Source organism: Manduca sexta, chromosome 18 (genome assembly GCF_014839805.1).
Source record: "Manduca sexta isolate Smith_Timp_Sample1 chromosome 18, JHU_Msex_v1.0, whole genome shotgun sequence".
In the NCBI taxonomy this organism is placed as follows: domain Eukaryota; kingdom Metazoa; phylum Arthropoda; class Insecta; order Lepidoptera; family Sphingidae; genus Manduca; species Manduca sexta.
This window is the reverse complement of record NC_051132.1, coordinates 14,501,018-14,518,599: the sequence shown is the minus strand read 5'-3', so window position 1 is coordinate 14,518,599 and position 17,582 is coordinate 14,501,018. Positions and strand designations below refer to the sequence as shown.

Below are 17,582 nucleotides of genomic sequence, written 5' to 3'. Positions count from 1 at the left end.
CGGTCTTAAAAAATAATTATTAGGGTGACAATATATTTACTTCTTAGATAAAATATTTTACCAGTCAATGCGTGCATAAGGAAAAATACAAGAAATGTATTAAACATCATTTATTCAGTTATATGTTATCCTAAATTGCGTTTCGTTACATCTAAATTACATAATTACTTATGTACCATTATATCTTTGATTATATACGTGTATATAACCAAAATATTACAGAGTAATTTAAATTGCACGAAAAAATCGGGTGCCATCATACTACCATAGACAATATTTTAAAACATTGTAGGAAGGCCTACATATAAGTGAAATTTGAAAATATGACTCCTACACACACTTGTAGTGATAGACACTACAATTATTGAGATCTGTAACTACCTACAATAATATCTGCAGGCACTATCCGTTAACCCCGCTCTCAGATGGTAACATTCCTCACTTGGTATATATTCTATAAGAATAGCAAAAGTATTTCCTTCACTGTTCAAAATCGAATTCGTAAGATTTTTCATGACAGGTGATATTATCTCTAAGGCCACAGATATTTCCGATAGGAAGCACTTGCCTTGGTATCTTGACAATATTCTTGTCTATGATAGTACAACACTGTAGTTTTCGGTCAAATGAAGAGCTTATGTCTAAGTTCTTAATCAGTGTTTACCTAATCACTGTTTTGCCTCGTTACATCAAATAAATTTGAGTGAAAAAGAATGCTTATTATTATCACTGATTTATAGGTATTTAAGGCTCATAGTCTATACCAGTGATGGCGAACTCTTAATGGTTAACATGACATTATAAGAAAAAGTGCCGGCAAAGTGCCAACCAAAGCCGACCTTATATATCCAAGTTAACATGACATTATGAAAAAAAATTTAATGTGCCAGTACCCTGCCATCCAAGGCCGACCTTATGTACCCGAGTGCCCCTTTTCAGCGATCTTTTTTATGTCCAACAAATTATTTGCCTCATCCCATCTGGCACGCGTGCCAATCGTTCGCCATCCCTGGTCTATAGTTTATTATGTATATAATAATTTAATGTATTCTACCTTAAATCAATAATACAAGTTTATATTTAAATGCATATATTATGAATCACATTAAATAATCTTTAGAAAATAAATAACATAAATTCTGTAGTATCCATAGATATTAGAGTTAATTCCAGGAGAAAGGAGTAGAGTTGGGATTTCAATAAAAAAAAAATTATCTATGGGAACATGCTTCATGACGTCACACGTGAAACAGCGATAACAGATATTAAAAACGAAAGGCATTGCTTTCGAAAAATACACTGAAAGATACTCAACTATATCATTGAAGTTTTAGATGAATGAATGTAAAAATTCTTTAATATATTTAAGTAGAGAGTACACAGACATCGTACCTGTAATTCCATTTATTTCATTCATAAATTATACAAGATTTAAAATAAATATTTTATACAATTTGAATTATTTATCATTTTATCGTCGCTTTACATCTTTCTGGCCTTATTGTATGGTTAATTTTAGTGTTACTTCCACAAATATTATCTGTTTCAGTCAGACTTTAAAACTACCTAAAAATATCGCCATTAGGTAGACTTTGTTACAATAATTTGATCAATAAACATACCAAAATTATAAATAAACCAAAAGTAAATTTAAGGGGAATGTGTTATAATATAATTCAATGGATTTCCATCCATTTCTGCAAATTTTTAGCAAATTTCTAATGTCCGACACAAGGATGTAAAATATTCAAAACTTTCATGTACCTGTTAATTTGTAATAAATATATTTAATAAAAAAAATAGGCCTAATTACTGAAATATGAAAAAACATAATTTTATAAGTAAATAAAAATTCTTTATATTTGTAATTATACACTATTTTACGACATTGGATAGATAATTTATTTGATTATTTTACTAATCAGATATCAAAGTAGCATATGGTAAGCATCAACTGAAAATGTACAAGAAGAAAGAAGTGCAATAAGGAACAAAAGATTTTCACAATAAAAAATTTACATCTCTGTTACTATACCAAGCAGTCACGCGCTTGTTTATATCAACTCTTGCGCATACGGTCAAAACCAAAACTTTCCTTATAAGTTTTAGTAAGGGTTTTCAAATTATCCGTAAAAGTGTAGTATTCATATGAATTACTTCAACCAATAAATATTTGAAGATTACATAGCTAAGATTTCGAATGACTCAATTTTGAATTCAGATATATTCCGTAACATTGACCTTAGCAATTTTTACATACATTCTCTATTAGATTAATTGTTCGCAAATTTTTATACATGTAACTGATTTCTTACAAACAGTAACTTTTACAGACATTTGAAACACCTTAAAGTGTATTAAATACGGTTCAATTTCCATATCAACAGCTGTAAACGTTTAGAAAGTGTCCGTCCGCGTGGTCCTTCGAGCCGGATCACGCGAGCAGGTCGCCGAGCGCCCGCGCACCGCCCTCACTCGCGAAGTACACGCCCCCGCACGAGCTGATCAGCCCCCACACGTACGGCGTGAAGAACTCCTCGGGGCGCTCCTCTTCCACGTACCGGAACTTCAGGTCGGGAAATTTCTAGAACAATGGAATTATGTTGGAAGTGTATTTGATTTTAGTATAAAGTCATAAAAAGGGGTGAACATCCCAAAACGTCTCAAATAGTCCTGATCCTATATGAGATTGTAAAATATCCGCCGTATTAGCTAATTCAAACGGATTTCGTTTAGTCAGTCTATGCATGGGAGCCTCTATACTGATATATAAAGCTGACGAATTTGTTTGTTTCAACGCGCTAGTCTCAAGAACTTACTATAACAGATTTGATTTTTTTTCACTAATATAAGCTACATTATACTTGAGTGCTATAAGCTCCTTTTTAACCCGGGAAAATATAGAGTGTAGTCAATAAGACCGAGCGACGATAATGTGAAACTGACGCATTTCTCGTTAGTCGACATAAAATTTGAAATAAATTGTAATCTGTTCTGAACATCACTCTCTTACAGCAGGATATGAAAAATTGACAAATAAATAATTTCCCTCTACTATAAACAATAGACAATACTACATATTCTTCTACTTCTGCTTGGCGATTATCCCGGCCTAGACGCCAGGGTACGCTTTCCTACTGCGATCCATTTCGCCCGGTCTTTTGCATTTTGCTCAGTGAGACATATGACAATACATGACATAACAATACTACATAATATGATAAGTAATATTTAACCCTACCTTCAAGGGATAACGTATCAAATCACGGACCCCCCCCCACTGACAAACTATCATCTAAACACTGATAGCGACACTGTTTCTCCCAAACTCGATATAGACATTGCCCGTTTTCGAATCATCTGAAAAAACCCTACCTTCAGTCTATCGCTGGACCACTGCGCGGCGCCTTTCTTAATACACTGCAACACCTCGGTCACTCCGAGCTCGCCTCCCGCGCCCTCCTGCACCCGCTGCAGCCGCGTCGAGAAATACCCGATTACCTGCAAGGATTCATCTATCGTATATACATAGTTCATGCTACACTAACGAAATAGTCAAAAAGAAGTAACAAACGAAGATGAAACTAAATCGCGGAAAGAATGATCCGATGTAGTGTCATTTTGCTATTGCGTTACTGAATGAAAGCACATACTCATCTTTTTAAAAATAACTCTTTATAATAAGTTACTCGAACTGTAGATGTAAAATAAAAATAAAATAGTTTCGAACAAAATGAATATCAAATAGTCATTTTAATTTTACGTACTTTAATGCCACTTCTACTACTCTAAGGGAATTCGTCGAAGAGGCAACATTACACTTTCAGACATAATTACATCATATACATACTCGTGCTAAACTACAAAATGACACCAAAAATAAGAAAAGTTGTTGGTGAAAATATTTGCGGAAGATTTTGGAATAATGTTAAAAGATGTTTTTATGGTTTCATTTATTAATTAAATGTGAAAATGACTCTAGAGTATACAAAGGTCGTCAATGATAATATCTTAACAGACACAACGGCGCTTGCGCAATACTTAGCGTCAACAAGTAATTACGTTGGTATCTACCCAGGCGAAATTTCGCATACGAGAGACCATCAAACATTTTAGTACCAACTGAAAATGGTACCTAGTCCTAATTTGATTTAAATTTCTCACCATGTCAATATTCTGCGTGATGTGATGGTGCTGGTGCTGTTGGAACACCTGTCGTTTGTGCAGCAGAGCGTACACCAGGTTCAGGTTGTTCACCAACTGGTGAGAGAGGCAGGAGTTGATGATCTCCAACAGCATCCTTAGAACTTCGTCTAACACGCTGATGTGGTCCATCTAGAAGAAAATGTTTGTTTATCTAGCTCGAAGGATCAAATAGTTGTAGGCAAAAATTTAAAACAGAAAACTTTACTAAGGTTGGCATTGCACCTATGTTTATCGGATACTGTTGGTGTGTGTGTGCGTTTATATAAATGAGTAGACGGCGAGAAAATCTAAACGGTTGCCTGAAGAAAAGCACCATGTTTGAGCTTTGAGATACAAAGCCTCAGAAAATAACACAATATAAAATAAAGAATACGTATAATACCTAGTAATATTACCAAATACTCACAATTTCCTCTGTTTTCTCTTCAGACTGATGTGGTAACTCTAAACTATTTATATCACCGCCTGTAACAATTAAAAAAGAAACTTTGTGACTTCAGTTTTTGAAATAAAGCTTAAATTTAATACTAGCCCCATGCCCAACGTTTACTCCTTTGGGAACGCATCAAATTTACCTTCGATTTCGCTGCACAGCCTCGCTCTCCTCTTCGTTAAAGTCTCGAACAGAGATATTAGCCTCTGCGCCACGTAAGGGTGCAGATTTCTGAATTCACCTGGAATTTAAACAATAATTGTAAATCAACCATACTGTGTAGGATAATAAATTGTGAACACATTTGTTACGAACCAGAAATTTAAACGTATATCTGTCTTATGTATTAGTATATTTTTTTATAAAACACTAGCGACCCGCCCCGGCTTCGCACGGGTGCAATGCTGATACTAAATACACTACAGAAAAACTGTGAACGTTGTATATAAAAACATAGCGGCCCGCTCTGGCTTCGCACGGGTATAACATAACAAAATAACAGTATTTCTCCACTATTTAATGGATGTTATTATACATATAAATCTTCCTCTTGAATCACTCTATCTATTAAAAAAAAACGCATCAAAATCCGTTGCGTAGTTTTAAAGATTTAAGCATACAAAGGGACATAGGGACAGAGAAAGCGACTTTGGTTTATACTATGTAGTGATGTACTCGTTTAGCTTATAAGATTGTGTTGAATGGTGGCTTACTAGGCAGTAGGTAGTTTTTGTATGTTGCTGGGTAGTTGGTAGTGATTAAAGTAGCGGGTGGTAGATGGTGCATGATATCCGTGCTGCTAATTGGGCACGTTTGTAGAACTCTCTCGCGGTATTAAAATAAAACTATTTTGCATTTTTTTCGCGTTTTTTGCATTATAAGTTATCTTGTAATACAAAAAAAAAATAAAATTATTATACTAAAACCGCGATAAAATCCGTAAAATAGTTTTATTTCAATGTCTAACAATCGCGTACACATAAGAAATCATTAAGAAATGCAGTGCAAAACGGCGTTCTTGGTCGACGGTGTGGTGTTTTTGTAGTATTTTTTTTGCTGGTGGTAGGATATACCCGTTCGGATAGCGACCACCGTACACAAGGTGTTAAAACCCACCAAAGCAGCCCACGTGTGTCGCATTCTGGGATCAGTCTGTGTATATCCGGCCCCAACAGGCCGGCATAATTGTGTCGACTGACAACGGGTAATCATCACACGTCAGTCGACATTTTTAGACCCCACTCTCTATACCATCAGGTGCCGTGGGATCAATGCGATGCCCATATAAAATGTGTGATGTGTGTATAATTGTGTGCAGGCCTCACAGCTCATGTTGGCGACGGCGGCGAGGCAGTTGGTGTGCAGGTACTTGTCGCGCACGCGCGCCATGTTGTACTGCAGCGCGCGCACCAGCACCAGCACCATCAGCCCGCCCAGCGACACCTCCCACAGCGACCGCTCGCCGTACCACGACGGGTTCTTTAACATCTGCAACACAAAATGTTACCCTTTACTGTGAAATAATGACCCTAATTACAATTAATATCATTGATAATAACAGGTTCAATTTGTAACTGTGTGAACATAAGGAATTTAAAATTGACGTAACCTCTTCCTGTCCATTTAAATAACAAATGATGGTCCGTAACATTACAATCTTTTAAGCATTTTTCGTTTAAAGAGCCAAAATCTAATTAAATTTTGGATGGGTAGGTACCATCGTAATGTTTATTTCTACGGCCAAGCAACTATGGGCAGTCTGTACTATACTGTTATGTTCCGCTTTGAAGGACATTGTACCTAGTGTAACTACTGGGCATAATAAGACTTAACATCCCATGTCTCAGGATGGCGAGCGCAGTGGAATACCAAACAATACTCTGTAATTCAATGTGTTGGAGTGTTTCTACAATTTATGGGCGGTCGTATCGCTTACCATCAGGCAAACGGCAAGCTCGTCTCGTCATTCAAGAGAGAGTACTTAATATATCGTTTAGTTTCGGGATCGAATTTGTGGCGGTACAATCAATGCACACACCGCCATCTCGTCAACATCGCCGGAACTGCAAGATGATTGATGCGTTGACGCAACTGTAGTGATAACACACAGCAATCACGCTAGATGGCGACAGACGATACTGGCTTGCGATAGTAGAATTTGCGCAACGCGCTGCATATATACCACCTCCGAATAGGAACCGTCGCAGGGGCTGCGGCAGGTCAGGCGCAACATCTGCTTGACTGGGAATCTTCCCCTTCATAGAGGAACGTAACTATTTGTTCCTCTATAGAGGCGTAAACCTATACGTCGCTAAAATTTGTAACACAGGCGGAGCTCAGACACGGCTATGAATATAAACATTATTATAACTATATAACATTGGATACTCACAATAAGGTGTACGTTTTTGATGAGCGCGTCGTCCTCGGTGAGTATGAGCAGCACTATGAGCGACATGTAGATGTGGTGCGAGTTGTTGTCGGGCGCGTTGTACAGCACCTGCAGGATCGGCACTATCTGCAACAACACATCATGTTACTGTGTGGTGTTCAAAACATATAACTAATTAGTAGGTTACTTACACGAGTAACCCCAACCTTATAGAGTTGTCGTCAAACTTCTATTTGTTTGGAAGTTGCTATCATTAGTAACTGCGTACGCGCACTAACCTACATACATTACATAATATGCAACCACGCGGTTGCAACTTCAAAACTACCTACAACATACCGTCAATTTGTGTATTATTACCATGCAAAGTGTTCAAGCGCTATAGTGTTATGGTTAACGCACCAGCCGACCTGTTTACTCGTCATTCCTTATATAAAAAGTAGCTGACCCGACAGACGTTGTCCTGTCTTAACTGTGTATGCACGCGCGTTTTCTGTCGATCGCTGACAGTTATTTCAAACCACTGACAGTTATAAAATTAATATTGCCGTTAAGTTTCCTTAATTTTTTTAATTTACCCCGCAATTTTTTGAATATTTTCATTCATAAGAACCTTCTCCTGACAATAACAAACACAACAAAAAAAAATAGTGACATCGATCCAGCCGTTCACGCGTGATGGCGTGACCAAGGGAAATAGGGATTCATTTTTATATATATAGGTGTTATGGTGACGTACAAAAAAAAAATTGTGATAGAATAGTAGTGTGAAGCTCACCAAGTTCTCTATGTGCGGCACGTTGCTGACGTGCCTCTTGTAGGCGCGGCACGAGTGCAGCATCAGGTACAGCAGCAGCGTGGAGTGCTCGCAGCCCGCCGTCGCGCACAGCGCCTTGTGCAGCTGACACACACGGACCACATGCTTCATCTAACATATCTTATATCCGCCCGGATAGCGACCACCGTACACCAGGTATTAAAAACTACTATAGAGGCTCACGTAAGTGTGTCAAGCTGAGCATATCCGGTTCCAACAGGCCGACACAATTGTGTCAACTGCCGAGGGGTAATCATATCTCGTTAGTCAACATTCTATGAGATCTCACTCCACTTACAGATGCATCAGATGTAGCGGCGTCACGTTGCGGTACCAGTATAGAAAAAGTATAATTGTTTCGTACAATTTTATTACTGACAAATTTTAAAATTGATTTTTTTTTACCCGTCATTTAAATATCTTTTGTTTCATATTTAATCATAACATATAATTTCAATTATTATTATCGACATTTTAGATATTAAAAATTATATTGCTGCCCCGAGAATCTCTCTTCAATTCTTAATTCGAAAACGCATCCTCAGTTTTTCAGATCGAATAGAAGAATTAAGACAGTAATGACATTGCATTTTTCTGCAACTTGTGTTATAAAAAGTGAATATAAAATAAAACAATATCCTCACCGCCGCCATGTCTATCCGGGGCGGTGTGACCTGTGATGCAGTGCCGTTCGACTCGCGCTGTGGCGTCGTTGACGAAGTCTCTACAAAAAAAAAACACACAAAATAATATGATACAGGGCACCTTTAAAGATTTCCGGACTGATTTTATCAAGTCGTCTGTCCACCTTACATGTGGATGTCTAGCAATTCATGTCACAACATGTCACAGCGTGTCAAACGTACCTGCAGCAGCAGTATCCTCGCAGCACAACAGCGAGTTCCTGTATAGGTTGTCATGGTGGATGCAGTGGTTGGCGAGAGCCAGGAGCAGCAGGCACGACTGGTTTGCGACCGGGTGCTCGAGCCGGAGCCGCGCCACCAGCTCGTGCCGGTCCGCTGGCGGGTGTGTGTAGATCGACTGACGGGACCCCGTGCTTAGCGTCAGGATGTTCCAGAGACCAGCTGGGGGGAACAAGGTATTTTTAGGGTCAATTTAACCAATTTCAAAAAGGAGGTTTAAGTAATCGTATTTTTGTAATAGAATACATTTATGTTAAATAGGGAATTTATCACAAAAGCGCATTTATAAAATTACTTTGGTAATGATAAAAGTAAAAACTTTGATGCAAAGAATAACGTTTAAATTATATAAAAAGTAGACACGTTTTATAATTACGTTACAACTATTACAACACTTGCGTGCAAGGGAGATAGATATATAATCCAAGCATACCAAATCTATTTGAAACTAAAACTGTTTTTTCTATAACAATGGCTTACATGCCAAATTGATGAGTATGCTGCCGCCAGTCTGCGCTCCGAACATGGTCGGCGGCGCCGGCAGCATGCTGGACAGGTTCAGGAGCAACGTCTTCACCAGCAGCGGAGCGTGCATGCCGTACCGACCTTGGAACAGAGTCCTGCAACACAACACGCACCATTATTGCTTTCCATACGACACTAATATCCGATCTCAAGCGACATCTCCGGATATATTGCAGATAACTAATGATTTGTTCTCTCTCATATTAGTAGTATGGCATTAGAACGTATGAAAAGAAAATCATCTTTATTAATATTTTTTTCTTTGAATGACGAGATGAGCTTGCCGTTCGTCTGATGGTAAGCGATACGACCGCCCATAAACAGTACAAACATCATCCAACACCTTAAATTATAAAGTACTGAATGGCATTCCACTGCGCTCGCCATCCTGACACATGAGACGTTGAGTCTTATCATATCCAGTAGTTACACTGGCTACAATGTCCTTTAAATCGGAACACAATAGTGCCTCACACTGTTGCTTGGCGGCTGAAATAGAAATTGCGGTAGTACCTACTCAGACAGATTCTCACGTATGGGAGACCTACCACCATTGATGTTATTTATTGTGTTCAAAACTTCAATTTTTTTTAATTTTTAAAGTTTTAGTTTCAAGAAGATAAATATGTGGTTTAACTTAGTAACGCAATGTCAAAATGATCATGTACCTGTATATGAGCGAGGTCTCTACGAGCCGCGTCTGTCCGTGCACGCCAGCGAACATGTACACCGACATCAGCACCAGGATAGTGTTGATGCACTCCAGGTGCAGGAAGTATGTGTTGTCGCTGAAACCAAACATTACCTACTATACAGTGCTTAGTCGAGGTACACTGCCCTTTCCAAAGGAACGGAAGACTTTTCTAAGAACCTTAATGTTTATGTTTTTTTTTTTTTATATATGTGTACTGCAGAGTGACCCCACTGCACCTGATGGTAAGTGGAGTGGGGTCCAATAGATCGTCGATTGACGAGGGATGATTACCCCTCGGCAGTCGACACAGTTATGCCGGCCTGTTGGAACCGGATACACACAGGCTGATCTCGGAACGCGACATTAACATGGGCTATTATGGCGGGTTTTAACACCCTATGTAGAGTGGTCGTTATTTGGGCGGATATAAAATATATCCTACCACCAGCAAATGCGGGAACTATTTCATTTCGTGCCAGATAGGATATTGATTGACAACAGGAACATAGCACCTAAGTATTTTTTGAATCATTTTCTATATTAAAATGTAAGAATCTCTATTGATTTATATCTTCGCACCACCTCATTCCATCACTTACACCTTTATAAAGCCAATATCGAACCCTCAATCAAGTACTATAATACTCACGTGACCGGAACGTCAATGATCAGCCCTATCAGAGCATCTATCAGCATCTCGACGCGGCTCTCGGTGTTGTTGATCTTGGGCGAGGTCTGTGTCGCCGTGTGCACCTCCGGAGAGGATGGCTCCTTCGCCGGCGACGAGGGAAGTGATTGGGGAGTTGATGGCTGGAACAAAAGAATAACTAGTGGTGTCATCATGGATTATGAATACTTACAATACCAGACGGATGCATGACGAAAACCAGAGAATGAAATCGAGATTGGAGAGGGTGTTCTCATGGATTATGAATACTTTCTATACTAGAAGAATCATATGACGGCTGGAACAAAAGAATAAAACTTCAGTACTCTAATAGATTATGAATATTAGTTGGGGTCGAAAGGTTCTAGAGTGGAGGCCACGTACAGGCAAACGAAAGGTCGGACGCCCGCCTACAAGGTGGACGGACGACCTAGCTAGGGTCGCAGTAAGTCGCTGGATGCAGGCCGCTTCCAACAGGTCGACGTGGAGATCCTTGGGGGAGGCCTATGTTCAGCAGTGGACTTCCTGTGGCTGATATGATGATGATGATGATGACTTACAATACCAGAAGGATGGATGCTAGAATCCAGAGAAAGAAATCGAGATTGGAGAGGGTGTTCTGGTGGATTATGAATACTTTCAATACTAGATTGATTACTAATGAATGATTCTTCATGGATGCCAGAATCCAGAGATAGAAATTGAGATTTGAGAAAGGAAATTGTTTTGACCTACTGATATACCATTAATTATAAAGTAAGTAACAGAAAGCTTTTTCTACATATTGCTTCTGGTAGACAGAATTACTCCAGTCAAGAGGTCCCATTCATGCTGTAGTACAGTACTCTATGTTCAGTGAGAAAAAAACATTTATTTACAATCCTCAATCTACTTACAATTCTGTTCATGAACATTTTTTTTTTATTGCTTAGAATTACGAGCCGAGCTTGCCGTTCGCCTGATAGTAAGAGATACGACCGCCCCATAAACAGTAGAAACAGTTCAACACCTTGAATTACAAAGTATCATTTGATATTTCACTACTCTCGCCATCCTGAGACATGAGATGTTAAGTCTCATTATGTCCAGTAGTTACACTGGCTACAATGTCTTCCAAACTGGAACACAATAGTAACTACTCTGCTACCCAGGCAGACACTCACATATGAAAGACCTACCACCAGCATCCTAGGAACTTTATGAATAACAAGACAATAATTATAAGGACTTAGGAATCCGTGTCGTGCTGCCTCAGGAGCAGTTCAAGTATTTCATAACGCAATTTGCGGGAGAGCAGCAGGGGGCGTACAGGAAAACGTTACAGAGTGTAACACGGGGGGACAAAAATCTTCAAAAATTGCGTTACGTAATACTTAAACGGTCCCTCACCTCGTCCGCGGCGTCCTTGTCCACGGGTCCGTTGGCGGCGGCGCGGCGCTCGGCCTGCACGTCCAGGTGGCGGCACAGCTCGTACTCCGGCACCATCTCCACGAGGTACTTGCTCACGGCGCGGATCACGAACAACGCGTTGAACGTCGTCCATGCGAGCATCACACTGGGGGAAATTTTTTTTTTTTTATTAAATTTGTAAAAAAGTACATCATTCAAAATTTAACACAGAAACCACCATCAAAATCTGGTAAAAAAAGCAACGAAATCAATAGCAAAAAACGCAAATGTCTCATTGTCTCATGCGCCCACTCGTACACGTTGAAATATTTTAAATATGAATTGCTACACCATTTTTTAACCAATTTTATAACAAGTTTCACAATAGGGCTTCTTTTCGTATTTGTGGTTACGTATAGAAAATTTTAAAAAGGTCGAGAATAATAAACTAACTACCCTATTGTGAAAAACGAAGGGACATATTGTGTTCGATTGTCGTGCCAATATTTTTTTGCAAGTGTTGCAATTCCTAATTAATCTCCTTACCCGCACTACTTTTATTCATAGAAGAAATGTATTTTTCGAAAATTTAAACAAATGAAACTACAGTACAGTAATCTTATTACGTAAGCAATTATGGCATACGGGATAATAGAAATTAAATCCATTTTTGCACTAAACTTACTTGTCACTATTAGGTGATGCCAGCAGTAAGGATGCTCTAGTGATAAACACCTGCACCAGCGAACCCAAGTTACCGGTCTGCAGATTGTTCTGCAGGAACTTCTGTAGTAGTGCCTCTGTACTTGAGTCGAAGATCAACTGTTCTTCTCTGGAAAAAAACGATTTTAAATATATGTTGTATATGTTCAACAGTGGACATCCCTAGGCTCATGATATATTCCATTCATATAAATTTCTTATGTTTACGCGAATGTTAGAAGTAAAAGTAGTTTTCGGATTTTGTCGCCGTTGCTTTTTTTATTTTATTTCCCGACGTTTCGAAGACTTTGCGACCTTCATAGTATTTAATTGCGCCCAATTGGGAAGGCTTGCGTTCAACAGTGCACAGCGATGGCTGATTGATTGAAGCAATATTGTGTTTCACAAGCAAGATAGCATTAAATGCTGCCTGATGACAATTGCGGGCAAAAGACAAGACAAGAAGAATTACGCTGTTATAGTTCCATTTCCACCTAAGTATTATTTCCTATTTTCTAAAAGTTTTATTTATTATAAAGCAGTGAAGTTGCATATTTTAATTCAGGAACAATCTAAGTATAATTATATAACAGTGACTGCTATATAAATACTATTTATATCACATGAACAGATTATAACGCCGGCTGAATCGCGAGTATGACCGTACATTACAATTTATATGTATCGTTTTTTTTTAAAGAAATTTTATTAGGCTCAGTTTATCAGGGTAGATACCACTGCAATGTCTGTTTTTGCCGCCAAGCAGCAGTGTGTACGCTGTTGTGTTGCGGTTTGAAAGACATTGTAGCCAGTGTAGCTACTGGACATAAGACTTAACATCTCATGTCTCAGGATGGCGAGCGCAGTAGAATAACAAACAATACTTTGTAGTTCAAGTTGTTTGATAGTGATTTTATTATTTATGAACGGTCGTCGCTTACGATCGGGCGAAAAAATAGTGTTAATACATCTGAAAATTCTTGCACAATTTAAGGTTGCAAGAAAATGCTTCTCCAAACTTAACATTACAATATACAGGCAAGGTTCAATTGCTATTTCCACTCTACGAGTGTGTTTCATTTGATTACAACTAATCGTTTGAATGGTTCAATTAAGCCATTTGTGAGATCGTGGGCGGCGTCGACGACATGATTCAGTACGAGTATATATCACTATCTATACATAATATATACTATATTTCCTTTGTTCCTATGTTTTAATTAAGTATATGAAACTGGACCTTATGTTTCTGCTAATAAAGCTAGTATGTAAATTTTATTTAAAACACAAATTACCGAGCCACATAACAAGGCATAGCGAATGTCTCGATTAGTCATGTGAAATAAACTAAGTAATTTGAGTTTTAATTTCAACAATATACTCATTTTAGAAATACTTCATGCGCTGGCGCTGATTCTAATGTAAAATATATTCTATTTCCCCAAAACTCATTGTAACACAATTAAATCCAGATAAGTTTACGAAACAAAGTGACATGATTAATACAAATATCAATTTATAGCGATAAACAATAATTGTTTGATAGTATATTTTCATGTATGAAAAGTTATAGAAATAAACATGTACACATTCTGATTAGATTTACAGATAACGCTTGATAATGGAATTTTAATGGCTTTCAAATGTTACTAAGATTACAACTGCAGTACAGAACTGTTAATATTAATTAACATTACAAAGCAAGTGGGTTAGGGAGACTGAATGCCGTACAAATAATAAAATATGCATGTCATTAAGTATTTCAAGCTAGATCTATTTGTAGTAGTATTCGGATAAGATCGGATTAGGGCTAATATTGTATAACATAAAATTACCACAAAAATGTGGTTGTTTCAGTTTAAGCTATAAAACGGTGATGCAGTTTCTTTTCGCCGAGCCCTATATACCGCAGCTGTTGCTACGATCAAGAATAGGTGTGCTGCATCCAGTAAAACCAAAAAGGACAATAACGCTCTTTTTAGGATTGGTCAGGGCTTCTACTTTATTTTGTGGACCTTATCATACTAACTTTAAAAGCATTATTAGAACGAAGTCCGAACTTATCCTACGAACGTCCGAACTTTCCTAAAGGTTCAAAATTTCTATAGAGATATTATCATCTATTTTTAAGATAATGCAGAGAGAATTGAAAGATGATTAAATTATCATGTGAAATAGCTTTTATTATACCTAGTTTGATATATTAAATGACAGTATTACTTGAATATTTTATGAGAAAAAAAATATTTTTGAGACTCTTCTAAACTCATTGAAAAATCGTCCGAACATAGCCAAATGCACCTTATAAAAAAAAACATTCAGCACACATCTCAGAGTGAAAATAAATAAAGAAAAAAATTATTAAACTTCTGATTTCTATTTTAATTTGATAATTGATAAGTCAAGGAAGTTGCTTTGCTGACGAACAGTGTAGCTTCTTCCCTTCTGCACTAATTAGAAAATGCGCCATGGTGTGGATTAGTAGTCAAAGTAATTTGTCCAATCCCCTTTAAGGATCAAAATACCAGGCAAATGGTGTCCGAAAAATATAAAAAGACCATGAGTGGCCTGTATTGGGAATCTAACCTGAAATCTCATCAGCAAAAATACTTTTTTTTATTATATAAGATAATGCATGCAATAAAATTATGAAATATTGCCATTGTAATTAGATTTTAGCCCTTCATTTTTTTCATTCCATACTTACGCATTGCTTGGTGGCTTAATGTTGAATGCTAGCATCTGGTTCCAGAAAGGGTCGTTGGGACATATCACCTCATTGGAACAGAACCTCACTAGCAGCTCATTGGACGACATGTCCGAGTAGTGACTGACAGCGACACCCATTTTTGTGCTGAAGGAAAAAAATATTTTCTTGTAAAAAAAGAAGGATTAATATAATGTATAAAAATAATATTATCAACCCCGTGTTATACTGTCCTACTGCTGAGCATGGGCCTTCTTCACTACTGAGAGGGATTAGGCCTTAATCCACCATGCTGGCCTAGTGTGGATTGGTAGACTTCACACACCTCAAAATTCCTATAGTGTAAAGTGTATGTTCTATAGTGTGAAGCAAAGTAATATATGAAAAAAAACTTAATGGTACACTTTAAATATAGTGTAATAGATATAAATCAAGATACAGTAAAACTGCACGAAAAAATGTATTCTCTTTTTAGCGAATAAGGCTTTTGAATAACTGCACAGTATAAATTATTGTTATTTTTGTATTTGGAACACCCTTTATATTTTTTTACATGGCTCATTGTATATTATATAATTAAAAAAAGACATCATACTGGAAATAATATTGTTATATTGCTTATTAACAGTTGTGTTAAAATAACAGACATGGTTCTACATTGTTATTTTATATCCTACATAGTAACCCCTTAGATTCACATTTTTAACTATTGTCACAGCATTAAGAACAGCAAATGTTTTTTCTAAGTATAGTATTTGATAAAATACACATTACTGTCGAAAATATTGGACCAAATAGAAATAAAATCAACATATACTAAATGTTAGATAGTTTTTTTTAAATCAGATTGTCTCTTGCATACACTTGTTCTGTGAAGAAAGTATAAGTAATAAAAATATTTACAGTATTTTATAATATTATTTGTATTCCTTTAGTATAGAATGACTACAAATCTAATCAGATAAATATAAGAGTTTTGGCACTATGCGAATAAAAGGTTAATTTCAATAACATATGTCGATATTTTTTGCACAAAATCATGACTATTGACTGCAGAATTCGAACAGACTATTATTGGAAGTAAATAAGTTGTAAACAGCAACTACAAAATAAGTAGTCAATCTCATCGGCCCTTTCGTAGCAAATAATTTACGTACGTCTAGAAGTTGGTAGTAGTCAAGGAAATTCGCAAAAGTTACATGCATTCACACAATGAACTAAACCTATGAATATAAATAATTGCAACCGCTATCATTACATCTGAAGGCACGTTTTATTGCATACAACAACAGAGTTATTGACATTCTTACAATAAATACATTAGCTTGACTAATGTCACTAAATCCCGAGAGGTTTGTTTATATATTATGGTAATTGATAGGTTCCTTTGCACTCACCTGTTGTCTCCGTCGATATTATATTAGTAGTAACATTAATATAATGGGAAATGGTAATCTATTTCGTTTTAATTTGTATTCTTTCGCCACGAAATCATTGCCGACATGTCATTTGTGATTTGACATATGTCATTTGTGTTCCGAATTTCGATCATGTCCACAAAAATTTTATATATACAGCCTACAGCCTAAACAGCTTACAAGTGATTTTTTATAAATGAGAGTCAGTTGCAGAAGATAACTAAAGTAAGTTTTCTTACTTATCTAAACTTCGATATATTTGTATAGTACCTAGTTTTTGTATAAAAATATATACTGCATATTACAAATTTTTCTTCAATTTGAATGGTAGAAGGTAGAAATTTTATTGCGCTATTGATAAATCATTCGATTGTTCACTCTTTTGCATTCATTGCGATCGCCCATCCTTGATCCCCATTATTTTTAGACAGCCAAGAAAAGTGTTGCCCAATGTCGGATAATTAGAAGAATTCTCGATAATAGGCGTAACTACTACAATAATTACATCAGAATCTGGGAATCCTATAAATCATTAGCAATGGCTAACGGTGATAAATTATAGTTATCAATACATTCTGGTTATCCGTATACATTTATTAGAAAAATACACTATATCATAGCCTGAATAGGAACATAACAAAGCAGTTATGGAAGTGCCACTTTTGCTTATTAGTTATGAAAATAATCTGTGGCTTTAAATTTGACGTTT

General features: G+C 37.0%; 1 protein-coding gene across 1 annotated transcript; it reads right to left on the bottom strand.

The window, feature by feature from the left end:
* Positions 1 to 95: 95 nt before the first annotated feature.
* LOC115440280 (dymeclin) lies at positions 96 to 17,009 on the bottom strand. The gene is made up of 17 exons (XM_030164513.2): positions 16,853 to 17,009; positions 15,456 to 15,602; positions 12,732 to 12,878; positions 12,047 to 12,212; positions 10,640 to 10,800; positions 9,965 to 10,084; positions 9,252 to 9,391; positions 8,715 to 8,933; positions 8,493 to 8,572; positions 7,810 to 7,932; positions 7,032 to 7,157; positions 5,965 to 6,127; positions 4,782 to 4,880; positions 4,613 to 4,671; positions 4,165 to 4,335; positions 3,376 to 3,501; positions 96 to 2,584 (listed from the first exon to the last, which is right to left on the bottom strand). The coding sequence occupies exons 2-17, from the start codon at positions 15,593 to 15,595 to the stop codon at positions 2,435 to 2,437; spliced, it is 2,190 nt and encodes a 729-aa protein (XP_030020373.1). The 5' UTR covers positions 15,596 to 15,602; positions 16,853 to 17,009; the 3' UTR covers positions 96 to 2,434.
* Between the last annotated feature and the right edge of the window lie 573 nt (positions 17,010 to 17,582).